This window comes from Oncorhynchus kisutch, linkage group LG19, assembly GCF_002021735.2.
Source record: "Oncorhynchus kisutch isolate 150728-3 linkage group LG19, Okis_V2, whole genome shotgun sequence".
NCBI lineage: Eukaryota > Metazoa > Chordata > Actinopteri > Salmoniformes > Salmonidae > Oncorhynchus > Oncorhynchus kisutch.
In genome coordinates, this window is record NC_034192.2 from 33,576,936 (window position 1) to 33,596,336 (window position 19,401).

At 43.2% G+C, this 19,401-nt stretch overlaps 1 protein-coding gene across 1 annotated transcript in view; it reads left to right on the top strand.

Annotated features, from left to right (window-relative positions):
• drp2 (dystrophin related protein 2) overlaps positions 1-19,401 on the top strand; it is a 154,801-nt gene that overhangs the window by 113,489 nt on the left and 21,911 nt on the right. Inside the window, exons 15-16 of the mRNA XM_020509411.2 lie at positions 11,443-11,609; positions 11,781-11,892. Coding sequence (XP_020365000.2) covers positions 11,443-11,609; positions 11,781-11,892 — 279 coding nt within the window. The remainder of the gene's footprint in view (positions 1-11,442; positions 11,610-11,780; positions 11,893-19,401) is intronic.

Here is a 19,401-nt window from a genome sequence, read left to right on the forward strand (position 1 = left end):
TGCTCGGTTTGGAACAATCAAGATGCACCATATGTGGTGTGCAGAGGGCTTTGCAGGTTTCTCCATTGTTGCCGAGGAGAGAAAGAAAGGGGGAGAGATACTCTTGTGGAGGGAAAAATAACATGTTGTGTACTAAAATATTTTTTTCCTGAATTGGTTTTAATTTCTGCTTGGCTGGATTAACGAAGATTCTAGACGCTTCGGGAGCTAGCTTGGATTTGTCGGATCGGGAGCTGAAGAGGACGGCTTGGTCTGAGGGAATTTGATGGCTTCGTTGATGCTGGACATTCCGGATGCATGCAGGGCAATTTCTGCCAATTGGATTATAAATAGGCAACGGCCTTGGAACTGTTGGTTTCAGGGGGTTTCTATGAAACCGTGAGTAGCTGTGGTGTTTTATGCTGAGTGAAGATGAAGGCCAACTTGGTATTTTCTGCTATAAATGTGGAGAGGATGGACACTTAAAATGAGACTGTGAGGGCGTAGAAAATCCGAGGAAAGTCAACTAGCGTCTCACAAGCCAGAAACGGTCAACGGAAAACTACAGCGGGACCCAGAAAAGGAGCGACCTGACGTCCCGGTGAAGATACATTCCACCAAGTGCAACAAGAAGCGTGAAGAAGCAAAAGACGTGCTACCTACCGGCTTAGTGAGACCTAGTGCTGTTGTTCCTGTACAGATTGAAGGCATCTATGCTAAAGCTTTACTAGATATTGGGTCTCAGATTACCCTACTCTACAGATCATTTTTTAACAAGTACTTGACACATCTGCCATTAAAGCTCATTGGACACTTAGAGATTTGGGGTCTTAGTTCAGAGCAATACCCAGATGATGGCTATTTGTCTTTGAAGTTGGAGTTTTCACGATCAGTAGTAGGTGTAACGGAGATCATAGAAGCACTTGTGTTGGTTTGTTGGTACAAACACTTCTGTGGTTAGAAGGCTGATGATGGCCTGTCAAGAGAAAGGAGGTGAAGGTTTCCTGAGCACTCTACGTGTTCATCCTGTTATCAAAGAGGCTTATGAGAAGATGAATGTGATCCCAACTGATGTTGAGGACCAGAAAAGAGGAACAGTATGGTTTTCACAGACAAAACCTGTTCTATTGCCACCTGGTGGACTAGCAAGAGTCACCGGGATTCCCAAAGTTTCCTGGATCACCATGTACCCATTTTGGTGGATAGGCCTGAAGAATCCCAGTGTCCAGAAGTTTCCCGGTTTCCAGAAGAACTTCTTGTGAGATCTGAAATTCAGATGTCTATGGTTGTGTCATCTAGAAGAATAACAGTTGCAGTGAGGGATGTATCATCAAGGGAGATAACCTTACAATGTGGCATGCCCATTGTTTCCCTGTTTCCTGTAGATGTAGCTCCTGTTCCTGCTGCCACTGAGGGGAGGAAGCGCAACTTACCTGAGAAGCTGACGTCTTCTTAATTCAACTTCGGTGACTCACCTTTACCTGAAGAATGGAAGAGGAGGTTAACTTACAAGATGATGCAAAGAAAAATATGTTTTCTCAACTCATGAGTTGGACGTTGGTTGTTCCAAGAGTACTCGCAATACCGTTAGAGTCCCTGATAACACACTGTTTGGGGGGGAGGTCTCGACGGCTGTCCCCAGCTGATGTGGAAGATGAAAGGAAACATCTGAAGAACCTGAAAGACACTGAAATCATCTTTCCGTCGAGAAGCCCCTATGTCGTCGCCGATTGTAGTGGTGAGGAAGAAGAACAGAACCATATGGATGTGTGTGGACTACAGAACGCTCAACAGACGCACAGTTCCTGACCAATACACCGAACCACAAACTGAAGATGCCCTGACCAGTTTGAATGGAAGCAAATGGCTCAGCATGTTGGATCTCAGAAGTGGATATTAGTCAATTCTGTTGAGTGAAGTTGACAAAGAGAAGACCGCTTTCATATGCTGGCTGGTATTCTATCAGTTTGAGAGGATGACGCAGGGTTGTCAGGAGCACCAGCAACTTTTCAACGTGTTAATGGAACAGACCGTTGGGGGACATGAACCTGCTCGAAAGTTCTAGTGTACTTAGACGACCTGATAGTGTTCGGAAAGACACTGGAATAACATGAAGAGAGGCTTCTCAAAGTGTTGGATCGCTTGAAAGAAGGAGGACTGAAGTTGTCTTTGGACAATTGTCAATTCTGCCGAACGTCAGTCAACTGTGTGGGACACATAGTATCCCAGGATGGAGAGGGTACAGGTCCTTCGAAGATCGAAGCAGTAACCACATGGCTGAGACCAGACATTCTGCGTTCTTTTCTCAGATTCTGTGTGTATTATAGAAGATTTGTGAAAGGCTACTCAAAATTGAGTTATCCTTTGAACCAACTCCTGCATGGTTACCTTCCCTCAGCTAAGAAAGGAGGAAAGCCCAAGGAAAGAACAGACAATGTGTACATCAAGAACCCTTCAGATCTAAATGGGGTGAGAAATGTGAAATGGCCTTTGAGAGCTGAAGGAAAGCCTCACTAAAGCTCCGGTGCTGGCTTTTGCAAACCCTCAACAGCAATATTTTATTTATTTAACCTTTATTTAACCAGGTAGGCTAGTTGAGAAAAAATTCTCATTTACAACTGCGACCTGGCCAAGAATAAAGCAAAGCAGTTTGACACATACAACAACACAGAGTTTCACATGGAATAAACAAACATATAGTCAATAAAACAGTAGAAAATAATATATACAGTGTGTGCAAATGAGGTAAGATAAGGGTGGTAAAGGCAATAAATAGGCCATGGTGGTGAAGTAATTACAATATACCAATTAAACACTGGAGTGATTGATGTGCAGAAGATGAATGTGCAAGTAGAGATACTGGGGTGCAAAGGAGCAAGATAAATAAATAAATACAGTATGGGGATGAGGTAGTTGGATGGGCTATTTACAGATGGACTATGTACAGGTGCAGTGATCTGTGAGCTGCTCTGACAGCTGATGCTTAAAGCTAGGGAGGGAGATATGAGTCTCCAGCTTCAGTGAGTTTTGCAGTTCGTTCCAGTCATTGGCAGCAGAGAACTGGAAGGAAAGGCGGCCAAAGGAGGAATTGGCTTTGGGGGTGACAAGTGAGATATACCTGCTGGACCACATGCTATGGGTGGGTGCTGCTATGGTGACTAGTGAGCTGAGATAAGGCAGGTCTTTACCTAGCAGAGACTTGTAGATGACCTGGAGCCAGTTGGTTTGGCGACGAGTATGAAGCGAGGGCCAGCCAACAAGAGCGTACAGGTCGCAATGGTGGGTAGTATATGGGGCTTTGGTGACAAAAACGGATGGCACTATGATAGACTGCATCCAGTTTGTTGAGTAGAGTGTTGGAGGCTATTTTGCAAATGACATCGCCAAAGTCGAGGATCGGTAGGATGGTCAGTTTTACAAGGGTATGTTTGGCAGCATGAGTGAAGAATGCTTTGTTGTGAAATAGGAAGCCGATTCTAGATTTAATTTTGGATTGGAGATGCTTAATGTGAGTCTAGAAGGAGACTTTACAGCCTAACAAGACAACTAGGTATTTATAGTTGTCCACATATTCTAAGTCAGAATCGTCCAGAGTAGTGATGTTGGACGGGCGGGCAGTTGCGGGCAGCGATCGATTGAAGAGCATGCATTTAGTTTTACTTGCATTTAAGAGCAGTTGGAGGCAACGAAAGGGGAGTTATATGGCATTGAAGCTAGTCTGGAGGTTAGTTAACACAGTGTCCAAAGAAGGGCCAGAAGTATACAGAATGGTGTCAAGAGCGACATCATTGATGTATACAGAGAAGAGAGTCTGCCCGGGAATTAAACCCTGTGGCACCCCCATAGAGACTACAAGAGGTCCAGACAACAGGCCCTCCGATTTGACACACTGAAGTCTATCAGAGAAGTAGTTGGTGAACCAGGTGAGGCAATCATTTGAGAAACCAAGGCTGTTGAGTCTGCCAATAAGAATGTGGTGATTGACAGATTCGAAAGCCTTGGCCAGGTCGATGAATACGGCTGCACAGTAATGTCTCTTATCGATGGCGGTTATGATATTGTTTAGGACCTTGAGCGTGGCTGAGGTGCACCCATGACCAGCTCTGAAACCAGATTGCATAGTGGAGAAGGTGTGGTGGGATTCGAAATGGGAGCATTTGACAGTGATGAGGGGTGGTCGTTTGACCGCAGACCCATTACGGATGCAGGCAATGAGGCAGTGATTGCTGAGATCTTGGTTGAAAAAAACAGAGGTGTATTTGGAGAGCAAGTTGTTTAGGATGATATCTATGAGGGTGCCCGTGTTTACGGATTTGGGGTTGTACCTGGTAGGTTCATTGATAATTTGTGTGAGATTGAGGGCATCAAGCTTAGACTGTAGGCTGGCCGGGGTGTTAAGCATGTCACAGTAAAGGTCACCTAGCAGCATGAGCTCTGAAGATAGATGGGGGGCAATCAATTCACATATGGTGTCCAGGGCACAGCTGGGGGCAGAGGGTGGTCTATAGCAAGCAGCAACGGTGAGAGACTTGTTTCTGGCAATATGTACTACATGTTGATGCAAGCGGTGAAGGGTTAGGTGGTGTACTGTACCAAGAAGACAAGGATCAACATCTGCATCCAGTTGCATTCATTAGCGCCAAGGTTTATCCCTGTCTGAGTGTAATTACCCTGCTCATGAGATACAATATCTAGCATTAAAGTGGGCCGTCGTTGATAAACTGCACGACTGCCTGTATGGAGCAAAGTTCGAGGTGAGAACAAACAACAATCTACTTACATACAGTACCAGTCAAAAGTTTGGACACCTACTCATTCCAGGGTTTTTCTTTATTTTTACTATTTTCTACATTGTAGAATAATAGTGAAGATATCAAAACTATGAAATAACACACATGGAATCATGTAGTAACCCAGAAATGGTTAAATAAATCCAAATATATTGTATATATGAGATTCTTCAAAGTAGCCACCCTTTGCCTTGATGACAGCTTTGCACACTCTTGGCATTCTCTCAACCAGCTTCACCTGGAATGCTTTTCCAACAGTCTTGAAGGAGTTCCCACATATGCTGAGCACTTGTTGGCTGCTTTTCCTTCACTCTGTGGTCCAACTCATCCCAAACCATCTCAATTGGGTTGAGGATCGGGTGATTGTGGAGGCCAGGTCATCTGATGCAGCACTCCAACACTCTGCTTCTTGCTAAAATAGCCCTTTCACAGCCTGGAGGTGTGTTGGGTCATTGTCCTGATGAAAGCAAATGATAGTTCTACTAAGCCTAAAACAGATGGGATGGAGTATCGCAGCAGAATGCTGTGGTAGCCATACTGGTTAAGTGTGCCTTGAATTCAAAATAAATCACAGACAGTGTCACCAGCAAAGCACGCCCCTCTATGCTTCACAGTGGGAACCACAAATGTGGAGGACATCCATTCACCTACTCTGCATCTCACAAAGACACGGAGGTTGGAAACAAAAATCTCCAATTTGGACTCATCAGACCAAAGGACAGATTTCCACTGGTTTAATGTCCATTGCTTGTGTTTCTTGCGTCCAAGAAAGTCTCTTCTTCTAATTCAAATCAAATCCAATTTTATTGGTCACATACACATGATTAGCAGATGTTAGTGCGAGTGTAGCGAAATGCTTGTGCTTCTAGTTCCGACCGTGCAGTAATATCTAACAAGTAATCGAAACAATTTCACAACAACTACATTATACACAGGAATGAATAACAATATGTACATATAAATATATGAATGAGCTATGGCTAAACGGCATAGGCAAGATGCAGTAGATGATAGAGTACAGTATATACATATGAGATGAGTAATGTAAGGTATGTAAACATTATATAAAGTGACATTGTTTAAAGGGATGTTGGGGAATAATCAGAATTGGTTGGTAACATAGGTAAGATGTTTTATATTCATCATATGTTTGTAAGTTACTTCTCATCAGAATGTTATTTTTGTATAATACTGTGGCGGGGTTGCAGTATCTGTTCTATGTCAAGACTAAGTTACTTGGGCCGGAGAGAGGGGAGAGGTCAAGCGTGTATCTCTTGGCTCCACAATGTCTGTGTGCCAGTCAGTGTGTCTCTGTGATCTTGTCAAGATAGGATGGATTTGATATATGCCTGTTGATATGGAGGATTGGTTTATGGTTCTGAGTTTGAGAAAAGAACATAGTTTAGGAGACAAAGCTGAACGATAAATTATGCCTATGCTGTCTGGATATGTGTGTCTTTGCTATAAAGGATCTCAGTAACAATGTGTGAGGGACTCTCAGAGAATTCATTGATAGACACTGAATTGATCTGAGAGTCACAGGGTTGTGATAGAGCTCATATAATTAAAGATGGACTTTGTGATAACTAACTCTGTCTTGTGTGTGGTTTGCTCTCATGATTTGGTAAATAGAGGAAATTTCCCCGACAGGGACTAGTGATACATTTATTACATCCAATTTTTTATTATTAAAGTGGCTAGAGATGTGAGTCTGTATTTTGGCAGCAGCCACTCAATGTTAGTGATGGCTGTTTAACAGTCTGATGGACTTGAGATAGAAGCTGTTTTTCAGTCTCTCGGTCCCAGCTTGGATGCACCTGTACTGACCTTGCCTTCTGGATGATAGCGGGGTGAACAGGCAGTGTCTTGGGTGGTTGTTATCCTTGATGACCTTTTTGGCCTTCCTGTGACAACGGGTGGTGTAGGTGTCCTGGAGGGCAGGTAGTTTGCCCCCAGTGATGCGTTGTGTAGACCTCACTACCCTCTGGAGAGCCTTACGGTTGTGGGCAGAGCAGTTGCCGTACCAGGTGTAAAAGTTTGTGAGTGTTTTTGGTGACAAGCCAAATTTCTTCAGCCTCCTGAGGTTGAAGAGGCGCTATTACGCCTTCTTCACCACGCGGTCTGTGTGGGTGGACCATTTCAGTTTGTCCGTGATGTGTATGCCGAGGAACATAAAACTTTCCACCTTCTCCACCACTGTCCCGTCGATGTGGACAGGAGGGTGCTCCCTCTGCTGTTTCCTGAAGTCCACGATCATCTCCTTTGTTTTGTTGATGTTGAGTGTGAGGTTTTGTTCTGACACCATACTCTGAGGGCCCTCACCTCCTACCTGTAGGCCGTCTCGTCATTGTTGGTAATCAAGCTTACCACTGTAGTGTCGTCTGCAAACTTGAGGATTGAGTTGGAGGCGTGCATGCCCACGCAGTCATGGGTGAACAGGGAGTACAGGAGAGGGCTGAGAACACACCATTGTTGGGCCCCAGTGTTGAGGATCAGCGGGGTGGAGATATTGTTTCCTACCCTCACCACTTGGGGGCGGCCCTTCAGAAAGTCCAGGACCCAATTGCACAGGGCGGGGTCGAGACCCAGGGTCTCGAGCTTAATGACAAGTTTGGTGGGTACTATGGTGTTAAATGCTGAGCTGTAGTCGATGAACAGCATTCTCACATAGGTATTCCTCTTGTCCAGATGGGTTAGGGCCGTGTGCAGTGTGGTTGCGATTGCGTCGTCTGTGGACCTATTGGGACGGTAAGCAAATTGGAGTGGGTCTAGGGTGTCAGGTAGGGTGGAGGTGATATGATCCTTGACCAGTCTCTCAAGGCACTTCATGATGATGGAAATGAGTGCTATAGGGGGGATAGTCATTTAGCTCAGTTATCTTAGCTTTCTTGGGAACAGGGACAATGGTGGCCCTCTTGAAGCATGTTGGAACAGCAGACTGGGACAGGGATTGATTGAATATGTCCGTAAACACACCAGCCAGCTGGTCTGGACGCGGCTCGGGATGTCGTCTGGGCTGGCAGCCTTGCGAGGGTTAACACATTTAAATGTTTTACTCACGTTGGCTGCAGTGTCCTTTTAGTAGTGGTTTCTTTGACGCAATTCGACCATGACGGTCTGATTCACGTAGTCTCCTCTGAACTGTTGATGTTGAGATGTCTGTTACTTGAACTCTGTGAAGCATTTATTTGGGCTGCAATCTTAAGTGCAGTTAACTTTAATAAACTTATCTTCTGGTCTTCCTTTCCTATGGCGGTCCTCACGAGAGCCAGTTTCATCATAGCGCTTGATGGTTTTTGCGACTGCACTTGAAGAAACTTTAAAAGTTCTTGAAATTTTCCGCACTGACTGACCTTCATGTCTTAAAGTAATGATGGCTTGTCGTTTCTCTTTGCTTATTTGAGCTGTTCTTGCCATAATATGGACTTGGTATTTTACCAAATAGGGCTATCTTCTGTATACCACCACTATCATGTCACAACACAACTGATTGGATCAAACACATAAAATGTACTTTAACAAGGTACTTGTTAATTGAAATGGCCTACCTCATGAAGCTGGTTGAGAGAGTGTACAAAGCTGTCATCAAGGCAAAGGGTGGCTACTTTGAAGAATCTAAACTATTAAAAGGATTTGAATGGAAGTATATGCTGTATTGAGACTGTTTAGTGACAAAAAAAGGGGTTAAATACATGTCTTTATTTTATCTCTCAGATAAAGGACAGACAATTCAGAACAAACCTCCTTTTGAAACAATTTGGGGGACTATCTGTTGTTCCATGTAGTCAATCTGTTATTCAATGCGTTTGTAAGGGCTAATAGCAGTAAGGATAAATGTTTTTTTTTTTAAATCTAATATTATAATTTTTTTAGATATTGAAAAATATTGCTAAAAGATCCATACTATGACCATCTTAAAACATTTCCATATAGCTTAGTTCCCGGCTTAGACAGGGCTTAGACAGGGCTACGGTGACTCAGGTGGGACAAACAACAGTACCTGTCAGGGTACGATATGCGAACATAGCACATCCACATCAAACCACACCCCCAAGACAACTCTCGTTTGACTTCAGTCCTAGCCGCTAGCATTTCTTAATGAGCAATCTTCAAAACGAGGCCAAATCAGAAGTGCAGTCACCCTCTACGGACTTTAATGAAATTAATCTGGTTCAAAAGACTTGTGTAGGTGGAACCATGTGGAATATACCTTAACATAATTATTAATAAAGACTTGTGTAGGTGGAACCATGTGGAGTATACCTTAACATCATTATTAATAAAGACTTGTGTAGGTGGAACCATGTGGAATATACCTTAACATCATTATTAATAAAGACTTGTGTAGGTGGAACCATGTGGAATATACCTTAACATAATTATTAATAAAGACTTGTGTAGGTGGAACCATGTGGAATATACCTTAACATAATTATTAATAAAGACTTGTGTAGATGGAACCATATGGAATATACCTTAACATAATTATTAATAAAGACTTGTGTAGGTGGAACCATATGGAATATACCTTAACATAATTATTAATAAAGACTTGTGTAGGTGGAACCATGTGGAATATACCTTAACATCATTATTAATAAAGACTTGTGTAGGTGGAACCATATGGAATATACCTTAACATAATTATTAATAAAGACTTGTGTAGGTGGAACCATATGGAATGACCTTAACATAATTATTAATAAAGACTTGTGTAGGTGGAACCATATGGAATATACCTTAACATAATTATTAATAAAGACTTGTGTAGGTGGAACCATGTGGAATATACCTTAACATAATTATTAATAAAGACTTGTGTAGGTGGAACCATATGGAATATACCTTAACATAATTATTAATAAAGACTTGTGTAGGTGGAACCATGTGGAATATACCTTAACATAATTATTAATAAAGACTTGTGTAGGTGGAACCATATGGAATATACCTTAACATAATTATTAATAAAGACTTGTGTAGGTGGAACCATATGGAATATACCTTAACATCATTATTAATAAAGACTTGTGTAGGTGGAACCATATGGAATATACCTTAACATAATTATTAATAAAGACTTGTGTAGGTGGAACCATATGGAATATACCTTAACATAATTATTAATAAAGACTTGTGTAGGTGGAACCATGTGGAATATACCTTAACATAATTATTAATAAAGACTTGTGTAGATGGAACCATATGGAATATACCTTAACATCATTTTAACGTTTTGCCATTGCAAGATGGAGGCAATGAAGAACTGTGAACAACTCTTCCCTCCCATTCCACTGCTGTTGCTGAGGGCATTGTCATTTCCACTCTCATATATGGGGTTTCACATTTTTGGAATCCCGCTTCGTGGCATTTAGCTCAGGAGAGAAACTAATTATAGATTTGGGACGAGCGGGGACCAGGTTTTGGGGAGGTGGCCTTTTTAAAACCATTCTAAAACCCTTAATTCTTCCCTTTTTTTACAGCGAATCCTCAATTAAATCTCGCTCTATTCCCATCCATACTTCTGATATCAACTTGGGGGGATTTAAACCCCTTCATTTCACCATTTGCTCTATGTCAACTCTTTTATGAGCAGCCTGAATTATCAGTGTAGTGACAATTTATCACGTTGGCATGGTAATGAAGTCAAAGTGAGCAGATGACACGAGCTGGCACCTGTTGTGGGCGGAGAGGCGTAGTGGAGTCATTGATGACAGAGGGGCAGATGGGTTTGGCTCTACATGGAGGACGGAGGATCAGAGAGGAGAGAGTTACCCTCCAGCAGGCATGAAATGCTGTGGCCCTCCGTGGTCTGTGTGTATAGAGAGACCAGCCTGTTGTTCCCTGTGATGGAGAGCGTGTTTTCTCTGTGTGTTGTTGCTTTGTGTAGTCAGTGTGTTTGCTAAGTTTTGATGTGGCCAGAATAATCTATATATGCTTTGATTTGATTATTATTTGAATCAATATATACTTTGCGGTGTTCAGTGTACTCAGTGGGGTTCAGTATGCTGAAACATTTGTCCTCCCACAATCAGAGCTGGCTACTGAACCATAAAGCAGAGACGAGAGTCGAGGAGAGGTGAGCAGGGCAGAGAAAAGAGCAGTGAGGAGAGGAGCCTCGTTCCCCTGGAGAACTCTCGATCCAGCACGCCTCCTCGGCCATGATACACACACACACACACACTTACACATTAATTATGCTGCTTTGGCTGAGCCAGGACGATACTCCAGGGAAATCAACGTTTTAATGCATCTCTGATGCACACTTAATGAGAATTTTACACATTACGAATTCTCCTTTATTAGCCTGACTTTTTTATCCCATTTTTCTGCACGTCTCTGGAATGCCGGAATGGCTTTGGAACGTTAGAACCGCAACAGGTCCTCTGACAAAGTCACCGCGCTCACTGGCCGCTATCAACTTCCTCTTTCTCCATTTGTGCTTTCTGCAGCATTTTATATACGACTTCTTCAAGGGTCATTTTCAGTGAATATGCCATTACCTTGTAATAAGTAGCCTACAGTATGTAAATACAGGTAATTTGATGTAGTGGTAAGTAAATTGTACTGCATAGCTGTACTAGATAATAGCATTTTTACAGACAAACAAACAGGAGAACAAACAAACATAAGTTACTCTGGTATGATGTTTCCTATGTTCTTCCTCCCGAAGGCCCCAGGTAAGCTAGCCATCGAGGTATCGCACTTCCTGGAGTGGATGAGTCTGGAGCCTCAATCTGTAGTGTGGCTGGCTGTTCTGCAGCGTGTGGCTGTGGCCGAGTCCGCCAAGCACCAGGCCAAGTGTTACATCTGTAAACAGTGCCCCATCAAGGGATTCAGGTGGGTCATTTGTACCTCTATCGGAGATTAATAAAGGTGGATGTGTGACACACATACTATATGCACACGCAAAAAAAAAAACATCTAGGTTGAGGATAGAGCTATTGCTAAGACCTCTCTAATGTTACTGACTGTGACATGGTCTTCCGTTCTGCTGATCTGTCCTGACAGGTACCGCAGTCTTAAACAATTCAACGTGGACATCTGCCAGACGTGCTTCCTCACAGGACGCACCACCAAGGGAAAGAAGCTCCACTACCCCATCATGGAGTACTACACCCCAGTAAGAAGGAGTAGTACACCCAGGCTGCCTCACGAATGGCACCCTATTAATATTTTAAAAAGTAGTGCACTGTGCAGGGAATAGGGTGCACCTAGTACTGCATAGTAGTGCACTGTACAGGGAATAGGGTGCCATTTCCGACGCAGCCTATACTACGCTCTACACTACCATCTTAAAGGGACAATCTGCAGTTCAAACAATAACAAAGGGTTGGGGAAACGTAACCACTCTCAAATCCATAGACAGAGCTATTGATGCAAGGACTGACCATACAAGATAACAATTATAGTTTTAACCATGGTTTGAGGCTATAGGGGAAAGTGGGGTAAGTTGAGACAAGTGGCTACTTGAGCCACCCCTTGTTTCTAGGAAACTATACATCAAATGTAATGTGCCCAAATATTTAGGAAGAGGTTAGCCGGGGCTGACGGTGGCCAACAGCTCACCACCGATGTTCTCACTGCCAGAACATTCACACCCAATCAATAGATCAGGGTTTGGCTACTTAGCTACATGTCCTGTATATGGTTTTCCAATAACTCATTTCAGAACTAAATCAGGATTAGCTGTGTTATAAGTGTCCTGAGGAGAAGCAATACAGATCATAGGAAGTGTGATCTAGAAGGTTACACCTAATATTGGAAAACATTGGAAAGCAATACAGTCAAATACAACAGCAAAACATTGATAACACTTGCATGTTTCCTGTAGGGCCTTGCTATCCTAATGGAAAAGTACCACAGAACTGAACCCTCCCCGGTTATCAAACAATCTATGAGGGCTGGAAGCCGCTCCGCTCGGGGATCACATACCAACTGACTGATCTAGCACATTTTGACAGATGGCAACAGAACCACCATTCTCTCTGACTCCGGCTCAGTGCAAACACCTCTGACATGGCCGACCGGGGAGGGAAAAGCTGCTTAATTGCAAAAAAATGACTTGGAGAGGGTGATTAGCTGACGGGCGGCCGCTGGCGCACTAGAGTGATTTAAGACCCTTTCAGTGAATGCAGGGAGGTCTGGATATTCTTTCCCTCCACAAAGGTGTGTGGGGCTAATCCAGGCCGCTTTGCTGAGCTGTAGATCAAATCCCACAGGGAGTGTAGGAAGGCCAGCGGGACAGCCAACACTCTGGCCCTCTTGGTGTCCAGGGTGGCCTATCCCAGGGTGCTTTGCATCAGTATAGGCCTGCCTGCTTGCTCCATAGCTCTGCTGTAATTGTGTTGGACAGAGGGAGTGTGCTGGAATGCCAAGAACCAAGGTCTCAGACAAACTCATAATTGAACTGACTGGAATGGTTTTGCATAATATATCGTTTGTGTGTGTGTGTGTGTGTGTGTGTGTGTGTGTGTGTGTGTGTGTGTGTGTGTGTGTGTGTGTGTGTGTGTGTGTGTGTGTGTGTGTGTGTGTGTGTGTGTGTGTGTGTGTGTTATAAGGAGTAAGGAATTACATCCAAATGGACTCAATCCCTTCTTTAAGTATCTTACTTCCTAACAGCAGCAATAACTAAGCAGAAACCTGAAGGAAACCTTTTCTGTGTATGAGTCGGTTTCATATTCAAGCGTTTTATTCAGTTTGTCAAGTCACATTCAAAACAAGAATATGACTAATTCAAGTATATCATATTTAAATGATTTAGTTTAATCTAATACTTTTCTGTTTTTGAATATTCTGACCCCCAAAATGAATTGTCTGGAAATGAATGATTTCAAAAACCCTAATGAAGCTTACACTTCGTCAATCAAATGTGTAGACCTATGGATTCCTACATGAATTGCATATTTTGCGTGTTAATTAATTTATAAAAAAAGTATAGACTAATCCTATATGATATGCCTATTCACACTCATTATCCAACAAATTGAACATGTGATAAACCGTGTGCAACAAAGGAATGGATTTACAGGTATAGGCCTATATCCACATTGGCATCTGATATGATTGTAGGGGAGTGTGGGGTAAATTGAGCCACCCCTTTTTCTAGGAGGTTATACATAAAGTTAATTATATGACCAAATATTTAGGGAGAAGTCATCATTTTATGGAGTCTGAAGGTTGAAACCACATGGAAGTTAGGAAAAATATATATATTTTTTCAAAAATTCTCTAATGAATTTATTGGGTTATAGGTTTCATGATGCTTGTATCTAAACCAAAGTAGATCATTTTAAGATTGTTTTATACATTAGTTGGGGTCTCCAAAGATACAATATGAGGTCTTAAACCTATCATGAAAGTGCATCTTTGTAGCTGTGTGGCTAATGTAGTCTAAATGATTGCCTTGGGGTAAGTTGAGCCAATGGTCACTATGCATAATATGAACAGTATTTTTGCAATGTGTCATGTATATGAACTCAAGATAGTGAATTTGTATTGTTACAGAGCAGACATCATCATGCCCTACAGTGGCTTGCGAAAGTATTCACCCCCTTGGCATTTTTCCTATTTTGTTGCCTTACAAATTGGAGTTAAAATATATTTTTGGGGGGGTTTGTAATCATTTGATTTGCACAACATGCCTACCACTTTAAAGATGCAAAATATGTTTTATTGTGAAACAAAAAAGAAATAAGACAAAAAAAACAGAAATCTTGAGCATGCATAACTATTCACCCCCCCAAAGTCAATACTTTGTAGAGCCACCTTTTGCTGCAGTTACAGCTGCAAGTCTCTTGGGGTATGTCTCTATAAGCTAGGCACATCGAGCCACTGGGATTTTTGTCCATTCTTCAAGGTAAAACTGCTCCAGTTCCTTTTTGTTGGAGGGGTTCCGCTGGTGTACAGCGAGCTTTAAGTCATACCACAGATTCTCAATTGGATTGAGGTCTGGGCTTTGACTTGGCCATTCCAAGACATTTAAATGTTTCCCCTTAAACCACTCGAGTGTTGCTTTACCAGTATGCTTAGGGTCATTGTCTGTATCCTTCCTGTTTGGCCCTGTCCGGGGGTGTCCTCGGATGGGGCCACAGTGTCTCCTGACCCCTCCTGTCTCAGCCTCCAGTATTTATGCTGCAGTAGTTTGTGTCGGGGGGCTGGGGTCAGTTTGTTATATCTGGAGTACTTCTCCTGTCCTATTCGGTGTCCTGTGTGAATCTAAGTGTGCGTTCTCTAATTCTCTCCTTCTCTCTTTCTTTCTCTCTCTCGGAGGACCTGAGCCCTAGGACCATGCCCCAGGACTACCTGACATGATGACTCCTTGCTGTCCCCAGTCCACCTGGCCATGCTGCTGCTCCAGTTTCAACTTCCACCTGACTGTGCTGCTGCTCTAGTTTCAACTGTTCTGCCTTATTATTATTCGACCATGCTGGTCATTTATGAACATTTGAACATCTTGGCCATGTTCTGTTATAATCTCCACCTGGCACAGCCAGAAGAGGACTGGCCACCCCACATAGCCTGGTTCCTCTCTAGGTTTCTTCCTAGGTATTGGCCTTTCTAGGGAGTTTTTCCTAGCCACCGTGCTTCTACACCTGCATTGCTTGCTGTTTGGGGTTTTAGGCTGGGTTTCTGTACAGCACTTTGAGATATCAGCTGATGTACGAAGGGCTATATAAATAAATTTGATTTGATTTGATTTGATTTGATTGTCCTGCTGGAAGGTGAACCTCTGTCCTAGTCTCAAATCTCTGGAAGACTGAAAAAGGTTTCCCTCAAGAATTTCCCTGTATTTAGCACCATCCATCATTCCTTCAATTCTGACCAGTTTCCCAGTCCCTGCAGATGAAAAACATCCTCACAGCATGATGCTGCCACCACCATGCTTCACTGTGGGGATGGTGTTCTCAGGGTGATAAGAGGTGCTGGGTTTGCACCAGACATAGCGCTTTCCTTTATAGACAAAAAGCAACATTTTTGTCTCATCTGAGTTTGCTTATTTTTTCTTTAAGCATGGCTTTTTTTATGGCCACTCTTCTGTAAAGGCCAGCTCTATGGAGTGTACGGCTTAAAGTGGTCCTATGGACAGATACTCCAATCTCCTTCAGGGTTATCTTTGGTCTCTTTGTTGCCTCTCTGATTAATGCCCTCCTTGCCTTGTCCGTGAGTCTTGGTGGGTGGCCCTCTCTTGGCTGGTTTGTTGTGGTACCATATTCTTTCAATTTTTTTATAATGGATTTAATTGCGCTCCGGGGGATGTTCAAAGTTTCTGATATTTTTTTATAACTCAACCCTGATCTTTACTTCTCCAAAACTTTGGTCCTGACCTGTTTGGAGCGCTCCTTGGTCTTCATGGTGCCTCTTGCTTTGTGGTGCCCCTTGCATAGTGGTGTTGCAGACTGTGGGGCCTTTTAGAACAGGTGTATATATACTGAGATCATGTGACACTTAGATTGAGCACAGGTGGACTTTATTTAACTAATTATGTGACTTCTGAAGGTTTTTTAGGGGCTTCATAGCAAAGGGGTTGAATACATATGCACACACCACTTTTCTTTTTTTTTCTTTTTTAAACAAGTCATTTTTAAATTTCATTTGACCAATTTGGACTATTTTGTGTATGTCCATTACATGAAATCCAAATAAATATCAATTTAAATTACAGGTTGTAATGCAACAAAATAGGAAAAACATCTAGGGGGGATGAATACCTTTTCAAGGCACTGTATGTATACAAATGTTTAAAAATGAATTCATCCCTGCTTTTTAACATTAAATTAAAAATCAGGGGTCTAGCCCCTCTTGAGGTTCTTGAGAGAGCAGCCAATGAAGTGAGAGAAGGGAAGAAGTCCATTCGAGCAGCAGCAAGGGATGAGAAAATATACTGAATGACACTGAAAAGGTACTTTGATATCAAAGAAAATGAACATGTACCTGTGTGAGAGGCTCTGATAGAGTAGCAGAGGCACACAAGGTCTTATCTGATGACATGGTGTCTGAGCTTGCAAAACATATGAAGAATCTTGAGGACCAGTTTCATGGCCTTAGTAGCCTCAAATGCAGAAATCTTGCCTATGAATTGGTACATCGAAAACAACATCCCTGTCCCAGACAACTGGTCAAGAAATAGAAGGGTAAGTGATATTGAGGAGAGAGCTTTATATCTGAATGTAGGCATGCATTGAAGATATACAATACACCACACCCCCATTCCATGAATTAAACTTTACCTACCAGCACCATCACCCACTGTCACATGACACCGTCATCCACTGTCACAGGACACCGTTACCCACTTTCACAGGACACCGTCACCCACTTTCACAGGACACCGTTACCCACTTTCACAGGACACCGTCACCCACTTTCACAGGACACCGTCACCCACTTTCACAGGACACCGTCACCCACTGTCACAGGACACCGTCACCCACTTTCACAGGACACCGTCACCCACTTTCACAGGACACCGTCACCCACTGTCACATGACACCGTCATCCACTGTCACAGGACACCGTTACCCACTTTCACAGGACACCGTTACCCACTTTCACAGGACACCGTTACCCACTTTCACAGGACACCGTCACCCACTTTCACAGGACACCGTTACCCACTTTCACAGGACACCGTTACCCACTTTCACAGGACACCGTCACCCACTTTCACAGGACACCGTTACCCACTTTCACAGGACACCGTCACCCACTTTCACAGGACACCGTCACCCACTTTCACAGGACACCGTTACCCACTTTCACAGGACACCGTTACCCACTTTCACAGGACACCGTTACCCACTTTCACAGGACACCGTCACCCACTTTCACAGGACACCGTCACCCACTTTCACAGGACACCGTCACCCACTTTCACAGGACACCGTCACCCACTTTCACAGGACACCGTCACCCACTTTCACAGGACACCACCACCCACGGCATACGTTTTTTGGACAAGATATGCTTTCCGATCTGTTATGTTTACATGAATTCTGATTATTTCGAGGGATACACAACATCATGAAATATATGTAGAGATCTTTGTTTGAAAGAATACTAAACTCAGCAAAAAAATGTCCTCTCACTGTCAACTGCTTTTATTTTCAGCAAACTTAACATGTGCAAATATTTGTATGAACATAACAAGATTCAACAACTGAGACATAAACTGAACAAGTTCCATAGACGTGACAGACAGAAATGGAATAATGTGTCCCTGAACAATGGGGGGGTCAAAATCTAAAGTAACAGTCAGTATCTGGTGTGGCCACCAGCTGCATTAAGTACTGCAGTACATCTCCTCCTCATGGACTGCACCAGATTGGCCAGTTTTTGCTTTGAGATGATACCCCAATCTTCCACCAAGGCACCTGCAAGTTCCCAGACATTTCTGGGGGAAATGGCCCTAGCCCTCACCCTCTGATCCAACAGGTCCCAGATGTGCTCAATGGGATTGAGATCCGGGCCCTTCGCTGGCCATGGCAGAACACTGACATTCCTGTCTTATAAGAAATCACACACAGAACGAGCAGTATGGCTGGTGGCATTGTCATGCTTAAGGGCCATGACTCGTCAGTGAAGTGCACTTTTGCCAGTCCTGTCTGGTCCAGCAACAGTGGGTTTGTGCCCATAGGCGTCGTGATGTCTGGTGAGGACCTGCTGAGCCTTCAGTCCAGCCTCTATCAACCTATTGCAGACAGTCTGAGCACTGATGGAGGGATTGTGCGTTCCTGGAGTAACTCGGGCAGTTGTTGTTGCCATCCTGTACCTGTCCCGCAGGTGTGATGTTCGGATGTACAGGTCCTGTGCAGGTGTTGTTACATTTGGTCTGCCACTGCGAGGATGATCAGTTGTCCGTCCTGTCTCCCTGTAGCGCTGTCTTAGGCGTCTCACAGTATGGACATTGCAATATATTTCCCTGGCCACATCTGCAGTCCTCATGCCTCCATGCAGCATGCCTAAGGCACATTCACGCAGATGAGCAGGGACCTTGGGCATTTTTCTTTGGTGTTTTTCAGAGTCAGAAGAAAGGCCTCTTCAGTGTCCTAAGTTTTCAGAACTGTGACCTTAAATGCCTACCGTCTGTAAACTGTTAGTGTTTTAACGACCGTTCCACAGGTGCATGTTCATTAATTGTTCATGGTTCATTGAACAAGCGGGAAACCGTGTTTAAACCCTTTACAATGAAGATCTGTGAAGTTATTTGGATTTTTAGGAATTATCTTTAAAAGACGGGGTCCTGAAAACGTGACGTTTCTTTTTTCCTGAGTTTATATTTCCCTAGTAATGCGGAATGTAAAAATTTTCTCAACATACCCCACTCTCCCATACAGTGTTTGTTAAGAATTACATTGTTTACAAGCAATGGACTAAAACAAGCTTATATTTCAGGTTCTGATGGGGTACGACAGTTGAACTAAGACCAAGAGGCATATTTAAGTTAGATTCTTCAAGAATCAATGTGTATATTTCATTCATTTAAAAGTCCAAATATGGATTTAGCAATCGCTGGTTGCCCCTTTAAGAGAGTGTGGATGTCACACTAGCTCACTATTTCAGCTCTAATCAATGTGGGGCTGTGGGATATGGTAGGGAGCTATGCGCCAAATGATTTCTCCCAGGGCAGTAT